At 50.3% G+C, this 17,062-nt stretch overlaps 1 protein-coding gene across 2 annotated transcripts in view; it reads right to left on the reverse strand.

The window, feature by feature from the left end:
• GRIK4 (glutamate receptor, ionotropic, kainate 4) overlaps positions 1 to 17,062 on the reverse strand; it is a 383,774-nt gene that overhangs the window by 151,703 nt on the left and 215,009 nt on the right. For both annotated transcript variants that reach the window (XM_012729818.1, XM_004689170.2), the window contains exons 3-4: positions 12,241 to 12,405; positions 679 to 776 (exon numbers count right to left, since the gene is read on the reverse strand). In XM_012729818.1, the coding sequence (XP_012585272.1) occupies positions 679 to 776; positions 12,241 to 12,405 (263 nt within the window). The remainder of the gene's footprint in view (positions 1 to 678; positions 777 to 12,240; positions 12,406 to 17,062) is intronic.

Genomic DNA, 17,062 nt, shown 5'->3' on the forward strand with positions numbered 1-17,062 from the left:
TAATAATAATAATGATGAACAGCCATATACCAGAAAAATTTTACGAGGGTGGAGTGGGGAATGGGATCAAGAACAGTGTGGGGAAGGAAATGCACTGGACTGCGGTGATGGCACACGGGTGATCTGGTGATGGGAAGCCCACGGGGATTGCAACTGAGATGGAAAAAGGCACAAAATGATGTAAAAAAAAAACTATTATATTATTAAAGAAGAAGAAGAAGTAATTGCTGGAATTGGCAAATGAGAAAGAAAGCAAAATCAAATCTCTTTTTGAGAACTTACAAAACTATTTTGAGCAAGATAAACGTACCAATGCCTTCCCTGAAAACATTCTTCCTGAAAACCCCAACACAGAAGCTGTGGTCCAAGGAGCTGCACTGCAAAGCTCAGATTTTCCGCCTTCCTCCTTCCCCCACCCTCGTGGCTCCCACACACCACCATCCCAGTCGCACTGTCCAGGGTCCCCCTGCAGAATGCTGAGGCTCAAAGGAGCTCAAGGTGAAAATCTTAGGAAACCCTCTTCCATCTCAACACAGGGGAATAAATAAAGTGTTTTGTGACAGTGGTTGTCAGTAACACCAACCAGGCCTTGATGGGCTTGTCAAGAACCCAGGACAGCTCTAGGACGTGGCCCAGCTGCCAGCCCACGCGTGTCCCCCAACCTGGCCCAGCACTCACCTCCTTCTCCCCACAGATGTTGCTGATGATGGAGCTGGAGGCTGGGCTGGAGGATGGTCCCAGGACAGCGACCACGCCTTTGGGCAGGATCTGACACACTGAAGCCAGCAGCAAAGGGAGCAGGAAAGGAAAGAGGCGATCGTCAGCTGGGGTACAGGCCGACAGCCCCCTGAATGTGGCCCAAGTCCCCCGATCTCCCCGCGCAGCCCCTCACCTCCTACATGTTTCTTCCCACGAAGCTGCCAAACCTAATCCCCCTTCTCCTCTGAACTACGCGGCTCCTGGCAGGACACCTTTATTGGAGTTTATGGGCGGTATTAAATGAGGAAATGACCCAGGTTATGACAACATACGGCCACAGCCAACAGGGTGCATAAATTGTCGGGGCTGTCACCAAAGGACAGAGGCTAATGGCAGCAACCTGCAGATTCAGCCCTGGCAGGGCACTCAGGGCGGGGCTGGGGGGCGCTGAGCATCCCGCTGGCAGGATGGACGGCAGCCACAGCCATCTGTCAGGTCCCCCTCACATATAAAGGAGAGTTGGGGAGAAAGAAGGCAGACCAGCAGAGGGATGAACTGTAGCAAGGATGATGGAAACAGAAGAAAGTGTCTCAGCTGAAGTAAAAGGGAGCAGCAGAGACAGAGAGAGAATGTGAGAGTGGCCACATCCCTCAAGGCCACTGCCCCCTCACTCAGACTCACTGCGTTGGCTGCCCTGAGGGGTGAGGTGCTGCTGACCAACTCCCAGCCTCCCTGCCCGTGGAGGGCACCTTCCTGCTCTGTTCTCACACTCACCTGTCAAGGGCACCTCCTTCCACCTTCCTTGACTCCTCTAGGTGGGATCAACTCTCCCCAGGGCTCTCGAGGCCTCAAGGCCTCCCGGTTTGTCTCTGTTTAGATTTTAAGCTCCTTCGGGGCAGGAACTGAATCTTATTACCTCTCACTCCCCACTTCTTCACCCCTCCGTGGCCCACACAAAGATGGCAGCGGCCTGCACACTTCCTATTTGTAGAGAGAAGAGGGGATGAACGGGACATGTGGCCAATAGAGAGGATCTAAGAGTTGAAAACGCTGAGAAAGGAAGCTGTGGGAGAAGGAGACAGAGTGAGAAGGTGCGTGCGGTCTTTCTCAGGACACACACTGATATCGGGACCGAGGCGCTGTGCTGGAATGTGCACCCGGCTTCCTGGTAGCCCCACAAGATGTTCTGTGTGTGAAACTCAGCTTGGCTCTGGTCATGAGCTTTCGCTCTCCTATCAGGAGTCATGCAGAGCCATTTCCCAGACAGGTAAACTGAAGCTAAGGAATTTATCTAAGGACCTCACTGAACCCTCAGGGCCCAGTGGTATCCCGGATTGAGCTGCCAAACCCTTCTGGACCTGCTTCCTCATCTGTAAAACTGCGATACAGATAGCACCTTTTTAGTAGGGCTGCTGTGCAAATTAAAGTGAGGTACTACATACAGAGTGTTTAATAGATAGTTCATCATTATCCCCAATTTACAGATGGGGCAACTTGCACTAATTTTAAGTAGTCTGTTGGAGCTCACATAGGTAACAGATGGTGGAGCTGGCCTTGAGCCCAGGGGCCCATCTGGCACTGAAGTCCAAGCTCTTCCTTTTGCCCTGTTAGCTCCTCAAGCTCATGCCCATAGTCACCCCTGACTCTTCCTCTCCTTCCCTCACTGAATCTAGCCCCTCACTATACCAACTGGGCCCAGACTCTACCCACCTGTCCTGCTCGCTCACTGTCACTGCTCCAGGTTTGCTCTTTTACTACCACCTGCCTCCTAAGAGGTCTCTCTATTGCCACAATTCTCCATTTCTAATTCGTTCTCCAACCTGGGAGGCCAATTATCACCCTAAAACAGAGGTTAGTGGGCTCCCACAGAGTGGAAAGCTAGTTAAATTTATCTCTGCATCCTCCATCCCTAGCACAGGGCCCAACTTGGAGTTATGAGCCCAATAAATAGTGTAGAACCATATCGTGTCACTGCTCAACACTTTCCATGGAAAATCGGAAATGAACTCAACGTCCAATCGTCATGGAATAGTTATCTAATAGTGTGAGTTATTTACCCAAATTGAATATTATGTAGGCATTTAAGATGCTTATAAATGGTTTACAATAAATTAAAGACATTTACTTAATGCTATTAAGAAAAAAGCCAGATATAAAATGATATGTATATCTATATAAGGCTACGACTAAGCAAATATGGAGAACAGTTAAGCACTGAGGAATGATCTGGAGATGTTATGAAAGTCCACATTTATTGAGTGTTAGTTATGACCCACATGCAGCCCTTTACATGAATTGGCTTATTTGATACTCCAAACAACCCGATGCATGGGTACTATTAGTATGACCTTCATTGTACAGATAAGAAAGTAGGACATGTAAGTTAAAGAACTGAGGCAAAATTCAAACCCTCAACCCCTAGTTCAGATTCACTCCCTTCACCACCGCACCACACTGCCTGTCACCACTAGTGGTGATCCACTGGGTGGTCATGGAGATCACCTTGGCCGCTGGAACATGGGGTGATGCTCTTCCCTTTCTCATCTCTCATGAGCATGTAGATATTCCTTTCATAACATATCATTATTTTTTTTAAAGATTTATTTATTTGTGCATACAGAACTGGGCTACAGGCCAGAGGTGCAGGGGCGGTGAAAGGCTTCACCAGAGACAGAGTGGGGAGCAGAACAGACAGACTGATGAAGTACACTGCTGAGGGGAGCAGTGGGAGGGTCAGGAGAGGTCTGCCACGCCATGTGGGTGACCTCAGGGGCGGGGATTGAACTCATGCTGAAGTGGCTTTAGCTTCTTAGTGCTGTGCTTTAACCCACTGTGCCACCAGAGAGGGCCCAACACATCATTATTTTAAAAATGTCACTGTGAAAAAATCCAAAAATCCAAATCAAGGCCTTTCCTTTCCAGCCCATTCTCTCTGCTTCTCCACACCACCTCACCTAGACTATACTGTGGATTTTCTACCTGAACCTAATCCTAGGCACTTCTCTTTGATGTGACCAGGGCTTCTTAAACTAGATATGGGTAGAAGCCTGTGAACATTTTGGGGGAGAAATGACATTGTTTTCTCGAACTCCCAAATGAATCTTAGCACAGCACTCCCCTTCTAATCTGAATATAGCAATAAACCACCGTTTAGTGACACTACTGTGACAGAGTCATGACAAATCACCAATGTTTTCATGTCACATCACAGTGCTGGAAACATCCTGAAACGTCATTTATATTCATAATTCCTTAAAAATTATACTAGAAGTTGGAACCGGTGCTATGGCCATTTATGGCTTGGCCATTTAACACATTAATAAAGAAGTACTTAGCACTAGTAAAATACTGTGACTGTTATCTCCTTATAACCGGCTTCCGTGGCTACCCTTTATTTTATTCACTATAAAAATACTTGACTAAAAATAAGTTCATTCATGTCCTCAGAGCACCCGGTTAGGCCTGCTCTTGCCCTTTCACCTGGTAAATCCTTACAGATCCTTCAACACCCAGCCCAGATCTTCCCTGTGTTTGTATCGCACTGTGGTCTGAGTCTACTCAGTACTAGAGTTGCCTAAGAGACAGGTTTGCTTCCCTATTCTCTGAAGTCTTGGCCAGCTTCTGCCCCTAGTTGTCTCATTATGCTGGACCTGAATAGAAGTTTCTCCTAAAAATAAATTCTTATAAAAGGCCACAGTCTCTGTTCCCAGTTACAGAATTCAAAAGACTCTGAAACTGGATGGTCTTCAGCAAACTCATTTGGTGGCAAAATCTTATCTAAATAAAGAAGTGAAGCTATTTATAATATACATTTGAGTATGGGTGGTGCCCCAAGTGCCATTGGAAAGACTAGTTAATGTATGTATGGAACACACTGTAAGCACCGTATGACCTTGCCGGGATCTGGGAAGTTCTAGATTTTAAACACATCAGGTCTCAAGAACCAATGCCTATTACTCCGAGTGTCCATCTATTATCGCTCTCACTGGATAGAAAACTCCTGGAGGGCAAGGGTCATATCCGGCCAGACCTGGCAGAAAAAGAAATGCTCCAGGGGCGTCTGCTCCCTGAATTGAAATGATCTAAGATGAGACTGGTGAAATTGAATCACCATCTTCCCAGCAGCCAGAGCCTGGCAATTTCCTCGGATCTGGGAATTGCCCTTTCATCCCCTATGAAGGACCCTGCTCAACAGAAACGGAAAAAAGGTTTATAACACGTCCTCAGTGCTGAAACCATTCTGATTTTGTAGGCCCCAGGCATCTCGGTGAGGGTGTCTGAGCAAGTGTGTGAGGGGCAGGAGAGGAGGGAGCCCCACTTTACCTCCGCCTCCCAGGGAGCAGGAAAGAGTGGGAACTGGGAGCCTGAGCACATTGCCATGGCAACCAAGTTTCTCAGCCAGCACAGGAGTTGGAAAGCAGCTGCGAGAGTGGCTGCTGGGATGGGATATTGTAAGAAGGGGGTTTTATTCCCCTCAAGATGCCAGCTGTGGCCTGCAGTTGAAGTCCCCTTAGAAACTGGCTGGTTAGCAGGGGCTCATGAGAACTTACGTCTCCCCTGAGTCTTCACTGGGAGGGAAGGGGTCTGGCTGTGATGCAGGTAGGCAGAGAGGTTAAATGTAGGTGTCACTGACAGCAGGTGCTCGTGGGAAGGGGCTGCCTCCTGGGCTGGACAGGAAGCAGACCCTTTCTCACGGACAGCGTGGTCCTCAGTGAGTTTCTGAGCCTGTGTAGCCGGCACCCTGGGATTCAGTTGCTGACAGCCCTGGAGCAGAAGAGGCTGGGAGGACCAGAGGACTTCGCATGAAGATGCCTCACAGTGCTCAGTCCCAAGTGTGCTGAAGGATGAGGCCGGTTGCGGTGCTGGCTCTGCTGCACCCCAAGTGCAACACATGAGGCCCCGAGCAAGCAAACAACGGCTCGACCAACACCCCAGAACCCTCCCCTGTGTGTGTGTGAAGCCTGCAGGAGCACGCATTCTCTACTCTCAGGGCAGACAGACAACTGGGTGAATGCACTGGCCTTGCAGGCATCCCAGCGGAGCAGGGAGGGGTGGGGTGGGGTGCCGGTCGCGTCCACAATGGGCCTCCCTGGTCAGGCAGCCCCGGTAGCAATAGCCGAGAGCTCAAAACTGCCGGCTTCCCTACAAATGGCCTGTCATTCAAAGCCCCCGCAGGTCCCAATCAGGGTGGGAACAGCAACTCCATCTACAGGCAGATTTCCTCGTGCCAGGGACAGGGCTGGCAGATACCCTGAATTCCTACAACCACCTCGTGGGGGGTGGGGGGAGGACCAGACCAATTCTATTACTACTATTGCTACTACGCTGATACTACCGCTGCTGTGACTGCTATTGTTACTACTACTGCTACAACCGCTACCACAACTATGGCTGCTGCTACTGTAACTGCTGTTACTATTACTCTGCTGCTGCTGCTATGATTGCAATTCCTATTGCTGCAGTTACTATTGCAATTCCTACTGCTGCTGCTAGTATTACAATTACTACCACTACAAATACTATCACTAGTATTGAGAGCTCACCCTCTGTTAAGCACTGCTCTAAATCTCTTAAGGGCATCATCTCACTTATCCTTCCACACAACCTCATGAAGTAAGAACTATATTTTTTTACATGTACAACTAAGGGTCCTAAGGCCCAGGAGACAGACCCGAAGATGCTGGACGAGCCAGGATGATGATCCAGAAGCTGAGTTCTGACCACGACTCTACATGGCTCTCCTGTGCTGCCCCCTCCAGCCCCAAAGACCTGCTTCAGCTTGCCCATCCGTCACGGTGCCCCAAGGCACTCTTATTTTTCCTGCCTCGATCGAGCCTTGGCTCATGCTATTATGCCTGCTGCATCTTCTGGATGCCATCATCCCTTCTGTCCACCTGTCAAACATGCCAATGTCCTGCCCAGAGGAGAGGCCTCCCTGACCTGAGCCTACACCTCTAGGTAGAAGAGCTACTGAGATTTATAGCATTTTCAGTCGTGAAGGTCTTACCTGGCTCCTGGGAAAGACTGTGGGCCTCAGTTTCCCATATAGCATGAGGAGGCCAGACCAGATGATTTCTAAGCCCTGTAATTCAGTGTATTTCTGGGACCATGCTGCAGATGGGATGTGAGTAGCTCAGGGAAGAGGATCAAGGAATGTTCCTGAATGACTCATCACTATTCCTCTGCTTCTCCTCGTGCATTTCCCCCTTTACATTTGCTTGGAGTCATCCTCTTGGACTGACGGAGGGATGCTCGCCCTCTCTAACTAGAGGTGGCTCCGATCACCTGAGGTCATGCCCGTGGAGGCTGCCGGGAGCCGCAGAGCTTGTCAGAAGATGCAGCTGAGCATCAAGCTTCAGGAACATCACGCGAGCCAGAGAACCAGAGCACCTCTGGGTCTCCAGGGGAAGCAGTGTGGACAGCTGATAGCACGGTTGGCCTCACAGAGACAAACCAAGGCAGAGGCGAGGGCTTGATGGGGCAGCTCCTGCTTCTAGCTCTGCAGTAAATTAAACCTCAAACTGGCTCTGGCAGCAGCAGGCGTGGTGCCTCCGGGTGTTTGGGTGATAAGAGGGTGGGCGCTGGGTGGGCGCTTAGTTAAGCTCTAATAACTTAGGTGCAGAGACACTGATCTGCGGAACAGAGGAGGGCAAGGCCTGGTGGGAGCTTCCTGCACTAGAAAGGCTGAGAGGGAGATAAGATAGAGAGACAAAGGCAAAGAACGGGCAGGCAGGAAGGGGTGACCTAGTTGTCTTCTCCATTCCTCTAGTTTCAGAGCTGTGGGCTGTGTAGAGGGAGTTGGAAAGTCAAACATCAAGAAGCCCAAGGCAACAGTGGCAGAGGGCAGAGGTGGAAGGAGTCAGACCTGCATCTGAAGGAGACTTGCAGAGCACCCTCCTTTTACAGAAACCACTCTATGAAACCCAGATGGAGCAAATGAAGAAGGGTGATTTTCTGCAGACACCTTTCCAGCATGCAGGGCTGAGATTAATTAATGTTGGCGGTGGTACTTTCCACCCACCCCGCCCCGATCCTAGTTTTCAACCATCAAATGAGAAGTGTGGACTCTGGACTCAGCGCTTTGCATTTCTCTACAACTCAAAATTTCTGATCCTGAAATAGCCATTGCTGCCCTTGACTGCCATGCCCGCCCGGACATAATTCAGTAAGTGTGACTGAAAGTAGGCTCGCCCATACACTGTAGGATCCTGCTTTCGGACCAGGCCCTGACTGCAGGCCGACAGGTTCAGGGCCCAGAGCCACTCAACTGGGTTTAAGTGAACAATGCAAATTAGCCCTAGGCCACCAGCCAAGTGAAGCCACAGCTCTGTTAGCACACAGCCAAGGGGTACCCAGGGGCCCCCAAACTTATGCACTTTCAGGCAAAGTAAACTCTCAATGTGTAAGAACTTTAATAGAACTGATGTTGCACAAAGAGGTAAAAGAAGAGAGGATGTTACTAATAAGTGTTTCCCAAGGATACACTCAAAATTATCCACCCCCTCGTGGGCAAATGTCTAGTCAGACAGGGCAGGTGGGAAATGGGCTGCTGAGGCCTGAAAGTTTGGCACAGTCTAAGATGCTTTCTGGCAGGGAACCGTAGGGAAGAGGTTCTGAAGCAGGTCTCAGAAAGCTGGGACAAAAGGCGATACACATCAAGAGAACCTCAGTCATCCTCATATCTCCCTCCCACGTGTCTCTTCCAAGTCTCTACACATCTCTCCCTCACAAGTCTCTCTCAAGGACCCTCTCCAGCAGTGCCAGCTGGGCTACAGAAGCAAAAGCCACCTTTCACCCCGCTACCTTCTGAGTTCTATCAGCTCACCTAGCTGCTCAGTTGTGCCTTTAGCTCCCAGCAGCTAGTTCAGGGAGGCTGAGTGTAAGTGGGGGGCAGGGAACATCATGCCTCCTTTAACAATATGACATGTAACGGGGTGGGGGGGGGAGGACCTTGGGGTGGTCCCCTGCAACTTCCACAGACCCAAAGCTGTCAGAGGCATCACGTCGGGAAGGGGAAGAGCCCGTGATGAAGACAGTCCCACAGACACGCTGACAGCAAGACGGGCCCTGTGAGAGGGGTCGGAAGCTAGGTGTGCTGCCTTGTAGGGTGGCTGAACTTTGAAACAGAAGAGAGGGAGATGAGAGTAAGAGGTGGGGGAGGCAGTCAGCTCAAAGGGAAAATGAGAGAACAAAGTCAAGACATAGCCACGGCTGCCACTTACCAAATACCTGTTACCTGCCTGGTGCTTGGCCCCTCCATGACCCTGTGTCAAATTGTGCTCTGAATGACCCCCAAGGAGAAATGCCCTTCATCCCCACTTTATGAGCAAGGGAACTAGGGCATAAAATGGTTGAGTAGCCTCACACAGTCACGCAGCTCGTAAATAGTAGAGGCAGGACTTCAAGGCGGTCAGTCTCATTGTAAAAGCTAAGCCCTGATCTTTCCATTGTACAGGGTCCCCAAAGCAGGGCTCCCATGGGTGTTGCCCCTGTCTCTGCCAGGCATGCTGTCTCTCTCCTGCCTCCCTTCTCCCAAAACTGCTTCAGCTAATAGCAAGGACCCGTCACCCACTCATAATCTTAATTTGGCAGGGAAAGGGCTGGACTGCAAACTCTCTATGAACTACCTGGGTGTTTAAAATCCATTGTGGGGAGCAGCTCTGGTTTCAGATGAAAGGCCTCTAGGCTAGAAATATCCAGAAGCCCTCTTTTTTAACAAATGCTAGTCATGTCTCAAACAAATTGAGGTGTAAAAGCTGAATGAAGGGGCGCTAGCTAATAAAATACTTGGTACCTAAAAGAAGGGTATTTGAAGATGCCCCAAAGCTCTGTAATGTGGAATAAAGACATCAGTTTCCTTTATTCCCTTGATTCATCTGGCTCAGTATTTTAGATATACTGACTTTACTAAGCTTGGCTTCATGGGTCATTGGGAGAGGAAATTTACATCTGCTAATGACCTCCAGCCACAATGAGTCAAGTGTGCTTTCTGTTCTGCCAGGGAGACCCTCAAGAAACAAGGAAAAGGAAGGAGGAGATGATTTTTCAAAGTATGAACTCAGAACTATTTAGCAATCTGGACCATCATCTGAGACCGGTCCAGACTGGTCAAAAATACTACAGACTGGATAGGGAGATTCACAAGAAGTCATTGCTATTTCTTATTTCACTTGGGAAACCCAGAGAAATCTGAATCTTCCTTGAATTGTACTAGAACTTACCCTCTACTGACAATGGAGATTTTTATCTGTTCTCTAGGGAGTCCCCATTGCCTAGAATAGAGTGTAACAGGCACCCGCTAAAGATATACTGATTGAAAAAGTGCAGGAATGAATGACCACTTCAAGAATTGGTTCCCCATGCCCACTTCTGGGGGAATCTGGGTCCATTGGTTCTGTATGTAGGAACCCACTCTCAGTCTCTGGAAATGGACACTGGCCCCAAGGGTAGCATCAGGTCATCTGGTCAACTTGTGAGGCCAACCACAGCAAGGTGAGCTGGACCAATCAGATCCTCTACTGGGAATCCACACCAAGAGGCACTGAGGGAAACCAGTGATGTGCTCACGACGAGGGGCTGTAAGTCAGGCAAGGGCAAGGATGTGTCTGTCTGCTTTTCTGTATTGTTCCCTATACACGATATCCTGAATCATGCCAGGACTACATGAAATGATCGATAAAATTTTCCTGAATAAATAAACAAGAAAGTCACACCTGCATGACCATTCTGGGGCAAGTGCACAATGAGTAAGCCAGAAAACCAACGTAGTAAAGAGAGCAGAGCGCGGATTCAACATCGTAGGAGCGCTGAAGAAACTATGAGCCAGACAGGAAGCCTGGCTGCTCCTCCCTGTCCTCTCTGGGTGCTCACCATACCTGTCTACCCAGTGTTTCTTCTCTTTTAACACACACAGTTCAGAACAGATCACTGCTGGATTCATACACAGAAGACCAGGCATCTAACATAATATTTGGGTAAGCTGTTCTGTTATTTTGTTTTGCTTGCTTGTTTGTTCCATTAAGTGTTCTTAAAGGTTGAAATTGATTAAAAAGGGAGGAGTCAGGGACATCTTAAGGTCTTGGGGAATCATCATTACCATCCTCAAAGTTGAGGGAGCTCCTCTCCTCCCCCAACCCCAAATTGGAGCTATTCCAGCTTAGCTCTAAGCCACCCGCTCACTGGGTAAAGTGGTCCAGGCAATATCAGCAACGCACCAGAGAGTGCAGGGAGGAGAGGTGGGTGGGGCCCTGGACTTGCGGGCAGAAAGACTGAGCTTAGGCCCCAGACCCACTGAGCCATGAATTAGTTCTGTGCTGGGCAAGTTCTTCACTGTCTTTGAGCCACAGTTTCTTTTGTAAAATACGGGTAGTAACACTTATCAGGTTGCTGGGAGAATTAGTAGTGCGCTGTGCACAGTGGTGACATTAGAGACCGACTATATGTGTGTATAAAAAATGCAACTTGGAAAAAAAATGCAACTTGGGGCCCTCCCTGGTGGCGCAGTGGGTTAAAGCACAGCACTGAGAAGCTAAAGCCATTTCCGCATGAGTTCGATTCCCTCCTCCCCGGAGGTGACCACATGGCATGGCAGACCTCTCCTGACCCTCCCGCTCTCCCCTCAGCAGTGTACTTCATAGAGCTGCCTGTTCTGCTCCCCATTCTGTCTCTAGTGAAGCCTTTCGCCGCCCCTGAGCCTCTGGCCTATACCCCAGTTCTGTATGCACAAATAAATAAATCTTTAAAAAAAAAAATGCAACTTGGCCCTCCCTGGTGGCTCAGCAGTTTAAAGCATAGCACTAAGCAGCTAAAGCCACTTCAGCATGAGTTTGATCCCCACCCTGGAGGTGACCACATGGCACAACAGACCTCTCCTGACCCGCCTGCTGCTCCCCTCAGCAATGTACTTCGTCAGCCTGCCTGTTCTGCTCCCCACTCTGTCTCTGGTGAATCCTCTTACTGCCCCTGCACCTCTGGCCTGTACCCCAGTTCTTTACTACAGTTCTGTATGCAAAAAATAAATAAATCTTTTTTTAATGGAGGATTTTACACACTTTTAGTCATTTAGATCTCACTAATTGCAAGATTTGCCACATAGAGGTTAGCACTTCCACTTCACAGATAGATAAACTGAGGCTAAACTTGGTCCACGGTTACCCACAGAGTGAGGTCAAAGTCCACCACAGGACCCATTTATTCCCACAACTCTGCTGCAGCACAAGATCTGACGTGCAAGGACCATGGGACCCTCATTCTTAGTCACACACAGGTACAGCAGGTCCAGGAAATGATCGGGTCCTCATTGGAAGGAAGGAATGAAATAATGACCGATGCGTGGCATTCTGTATCCATTCTACTCTATACGTGATTTGCAATAAAACCTGGACAGTTCATCCAGACTAAGAGTCACGTATGGCTGGTGGTGCAAGTTTCTCTCCCTCTCTTAGGGATACCTCACCACAAGCCAGGTGATGGCTGCAACCCAACCATGAGCCCCACTTCCGCCGGCAAGGGAACCAGGGCTGTTCTGCCCATTCTACGTACTGGTTTCTGCAGTCTCGTACTCGCTGTCTCTGAGAAGCTCAAAGATGTCCACCTCGACCTTGGCCTTGCCCAGCCTCTCAGGTGCGCGGTTGATGCGGTTCTTGGCCAGGGTGATGGAGAGCCGTTCCCCTCTGCTGCACTCCATGGGGTCATCCAAGATAGCAGCTGTGGGCAGGCAACAGAGAGACAGTGGGTACTCGGCCCTCTGCCGTTGCTCTTCCTCTCAGTCCCTCCCCACCACACCCCGCTGATGCCTTCCTCTTGTGGCAGCTCCTGCCCTGCCATCTTCCTCTCCACCCTGCCATCCTCGGAGCTGCCACCAAAGCAAGCCCTTTCCATGCTGGAGGTCCCAGCTCACAGCAGTGGAGTCTACTGTGGACAGCCACTTAGGGCTCCTGTAATGCCATGGCAGGCCACCAGAGGTCCCAGCTGCATGAGGTCCCGGCCTCAGTGATACTCTCGGGTCTACGTCTCCACGCATACGAGGCACATGTGTGCAAAGAAAGTGAGATCGTGGCTGTCTTTTCAAAATGGCTTTCTGGGCATGTGAGAAACTCTCCCCCAGCTGAGGAGGTCTAAAGGAGGCCGGGTTGGAGAGGGAGAACAGCTGTGAGATACTGCGGCATGCTGGCTCCAGCCTCTGACACCATGAGCAATGTCATACACAGAACTACGCAGATTTGCTGAAGTTCTTTTCCTCACCGGACATTAGGGATAGTAGGACAACTGAAGACTCGGTTGTCTTAGTAGATGTGGGGACACATACAATTCTATCCACGTGCCCCTCAATTAATGTGATTGGTTGGAGTGCAGTCGTACCTCCAGTTTTAGAGCAGTAGTGTAAGTGTTGTGCGAGGGTCAAGTCCCACCTGCACCCCACATTAGTTGGGAGACCCGGTTACTTTCACTTGTCAAATGGGGAGAAAGCCCCCTCCTGGGGCTATGGAGAAGACTATGTGAATAGTGTGTGTACAGTGCTTAGCACAGGGCCTCGGGGCACAGCAAGCACTCGGTAAGTCTAGCTGAGTTTATTCATTCTTTTGGTAGAAGTCACAAAATTAAAATCGTCACACAAAAACATGTATGCGTGTCCATAGCGGCACGATTCATGATGATAAAACAGTGGAAAAACCCCAATTCCTATCAATGGATAAGTGCGTAAACAAAGTGTGATACAACCATACAATGGAACATGACTTGATAATAATAAAAAGCAGTAAGTTGGGGATTTAGCCCACAACATGAGAACCTTCCAAATGTTACACCAAGTGAATAAGCCGGACACAAAAGACCTCATGTTGGCTGAAGCCACTTATCCAAAAAGTCCACCGAGGGCAGGTGCACAGAGACAGAGAACAGAGACAGGCAGGTGGCTGCCTGGGTGGGAGGGGGGGGTAAGTCAGGGACACGAGGGGAGTGACTGCTACCGCACACTGTTTCCCTGCAGGATGACAAAAAGGGATCGTAGTGATGGACGCACAATGCTGTGACTATCCTAAAAACCACTGAATTGTATACTCTAGCTGGGTGAATCGCGTTTCATATGAATTCTATCTCAATAAAGCTATTACCGACAAAAAGAAATATCAAGTTTATCTCTCAGAGGGTGAAGACTCAGAAAAGCCACATGGGGAGTAAAGCCAAGAGAGTTCACCAACTCTGGGTCCTTGGATCTCTGCGGCTGGGATGGACAGAAGAGACTCGGGCTCCACACTGTCTTTTCTGTATAGTCCTCCCATACCTACTGTGACCCATTTTCCAAGCCTAAACCAGGACACAGAATATTACAAAGCATTTTTTTTCCTTCAGATTTGAGGACTGCCAAATGCACAGCCTTCTTGAACAATGCAAACTAGAACTTATGGCACAGAGATTGGCCCTACATTGGCCACACAGGTGTGTCCCTCAGCCTCAGCTAGGTCTGGGCTTACAAGGTAAGTAGCAGAGTCCATGCAGACCCGACAGATGAGACACCTGCACCGACCAGGTGGGCTTAGGGGAGCCAGACCAGAACCAGATCTTACTGAAGAGCAGAAACCTTGGGCCCTCCCTGGTTGCACAGCGGGTTAAAGTGCAGGACTATGACGCTATCCTCAGCCACTGCAGCATGAGTTCAATTCCCAGCCAGGGAGCTGACCCACATGGCGCAGCAGACCTCTCCTGTCTCACCCACTTCTCCTCTCAGCAGTGTACTTCATCGAGCTGCCTGTTCTGCTCCCCACTCTCTCTCTGGTGAACCCTCTCACCCACTGCACCTCTGATCTGTACCCCAGTTCTTAATATGCATAAATAATTAAATCTTAAAAAAAAAAACTTTGAGGAAAAAAAAAAAAGGCAGAAACCGCAATAAACCTCAATTACACTCAGCTGAATCCCAGGAGGAAACTTTGGGGATAGAGGGAGAAGAGGGCAGCCTACAGGAATGATTCTCGAATGAGGCCCTGGGTTTCCACAGAGTTTTGAGAAACAAGTGTCTGTCTTCAGGCCCTTCAACCTGCTGTATTTTGTCATGGCAGCCCCAGCTGACCACACCCGGGTGAGGATACCAACCAGCCACGTCTCACTATAGCCACGTGTCGTGGAGGGTCACTGGACACACTTGGAGATAGAGGGGCATGTCAGGCTGGGTACAGGGTGTGGGGGCTTTATCTGAAGGGTGTATGCGGTCCCCCAGCACCCCCTCCCCCCACAGGACTGCATGCCCAGACACTCACCACAGTGCAATCCATCCCCAGTGCTGCCCGGCACTGTTTCTCATTAGGTTTTAGACAGTGATTAATTTCTGGTTGGGGTGGCTGGTTGACATCAAACATATTGGGATCAGAATAATGAGTGACCACAGAATCTGGGCTCTGGACACCGAAGACAAGGTGCAGGCTGAGGCCTGCTCAGGACACGCAGGAGCATGTCCCAACAGGTGTGACAGACAGACACTCGCTGTTCTTGGACTCCAGCCAGGAGATGGTGACCAAGGCGAGCAGGGTCCTGGGAGCCAGAGTGCAGCTCATGCTCCTGGGGATGTGGTGTCCCCAGGTTGGACTGGCAGGCTGGCAGGGCGCGCAGAGCTCTCCCTGCTGCCCAACGAGGAGAAACTCTGTTCCCTGCTCCCCAGTAGGGCTGCTCTGCAGAGAAGGGGACCAGCAGGCATGGTGAGGCGGGTGGTCTGGGGCTGCTGCAAGGGAGGCGCCTCAGATGCGGGCAGGTTCTGCACCCCCTTTCCAGTCATGGGGATTCCACATCCCTTGACTTTTCCAATCCAGGTGCACTCCACCTGTCTTCTTCAGGCCCAGGGAGCTGGCGAACCCTCCCATACGTTGGGTCCTCCTCTCCATTAGCCAAGAGCTGCTGCCTCTCCCCCACCCCCAGTTTTCTCTGAGTTCAAAGGCTCAAAAGAAGAATGGCCTCTTGACTCTGTGTCCACCTCACTCCGAGCTCCTCTCCACATCTTGGCCCCTGCTTATCAGCACTCTGCTGACACCGCACCCTCCCTCCTTTCCCTACCAGGCCTCTTCTTCCCCTCAAGCCCACCTCTTCCACGAAGTCCTCCCACCAGACTCTCCCTCTCTTCAGGATTTCCTGTCGGACATTCTTTCCACTTCTGTAGATGAGTTTCCTCAACTAGTCTGTCCCTTAAAAGCCCTGTGTGATCCTTCCCTTAAAACACGCAGATTCCTCATCCCAAATCAATCCCCTCTTCCTTAGAACTCCCACAGAAATTTCTCTGTACCCTTCTGTCTTTTATTATGTCCATTTGTCCGTCCACCTTTTCTCCACTAAACATCAGTTTCTTGAGGAAAGGGTCATGACTGATTCATCTGCATAATGCATGATGCTGCACACACAGGAGGCCCTTCACACATGATTTTTGAGTGAATTCCCTACGCACCGTCATGCATCTTTTCGCCCACCGACGCCATGCCTGTGGGTGGTGCAGTGCATGCACCATGATGGGTGGGCTGCAGACAGTCCCTACACAGGGGCTGTGCAGGCCAGAGGGCCCACGGGAGACCCCAGGGCACCCAGGGCCGGGCTCTCCTGCTCCCTGCCCACCTGTGAAAACTGGGATAGAGCTTGTCCTCTTGCCATAAATTCTCAACAGTCAGATATGCCCCTTCAAACTGGAAAATCAGCCTCCTAATCCTGTTTCTTCCTGAGACTCATTGCTGAAGGTTTCTAAGCACTTCAATAACTCTTACCTCTTTTAGGGGGGAATAAAGAGGTTTTACTGGAGACTCTTTATGGCAGTTATCTATAACACTGCCTGCAGCTGCTTGGCTCAGCCGGTTAGAGCCCTGTGCTAACAAGGAGAGCTGGTGAGCCCCCAGGGCACTGGTCAGCTTTGCTCCCAAGCCAGCTCCAGGTGCTTGCACCCCAGTTCCAGCCACAGCCATCGTCATCACTCACCAGCTCCCTCGCCCCTGTCAGTCCAGGTCCTCCCTTCTGCTGAAGGAAGTCGGATCATGGTGCCGACCGCTCCTCCCCGGGGTGCAAGGCAGAGGCCCCGCTGGCCCTCTGGGCAGCTCCCGCCCCATCACAGGCCCCTTCCTGTGCTGGACAGCCATGACAGAAGGCCCGGCCTGGGGACTTAAGGCACAGAAAGTCATTGTCCCCAGTTGCAGGGGGCCAGGCACAGCAGGGCCGACTCTGTTCTCAGGCCTTTCTCCGGGTCTGCAGGCGGCCATCTTCCTCCACCAGCGTCTGTATCCTGACCTCCACTTCTTGTAATGGCCACAATGATTCTGGATTAGGGTCCACCCATGGCCTCATTTTAATTGAGTCACCTCTTTAAAGGCTCTCTCTTTATATATATATATATATATAT

The sequence above is a fragment of the Condylura cristata genome, unplaced genomic scaffold, assembly GCF_000260355.1.
Source record: "Condylura cristata isolate star-nosed mole 26May11 unplaced genomic scaffold, ConCri1.0 scaffold00025, whole genome shotgun sequence".
NCBI lineage: Eukaryota > Metazoa > Chordata > Mammalia > Eulipotyphla > Talpidae > Condylura > Condylura cristata.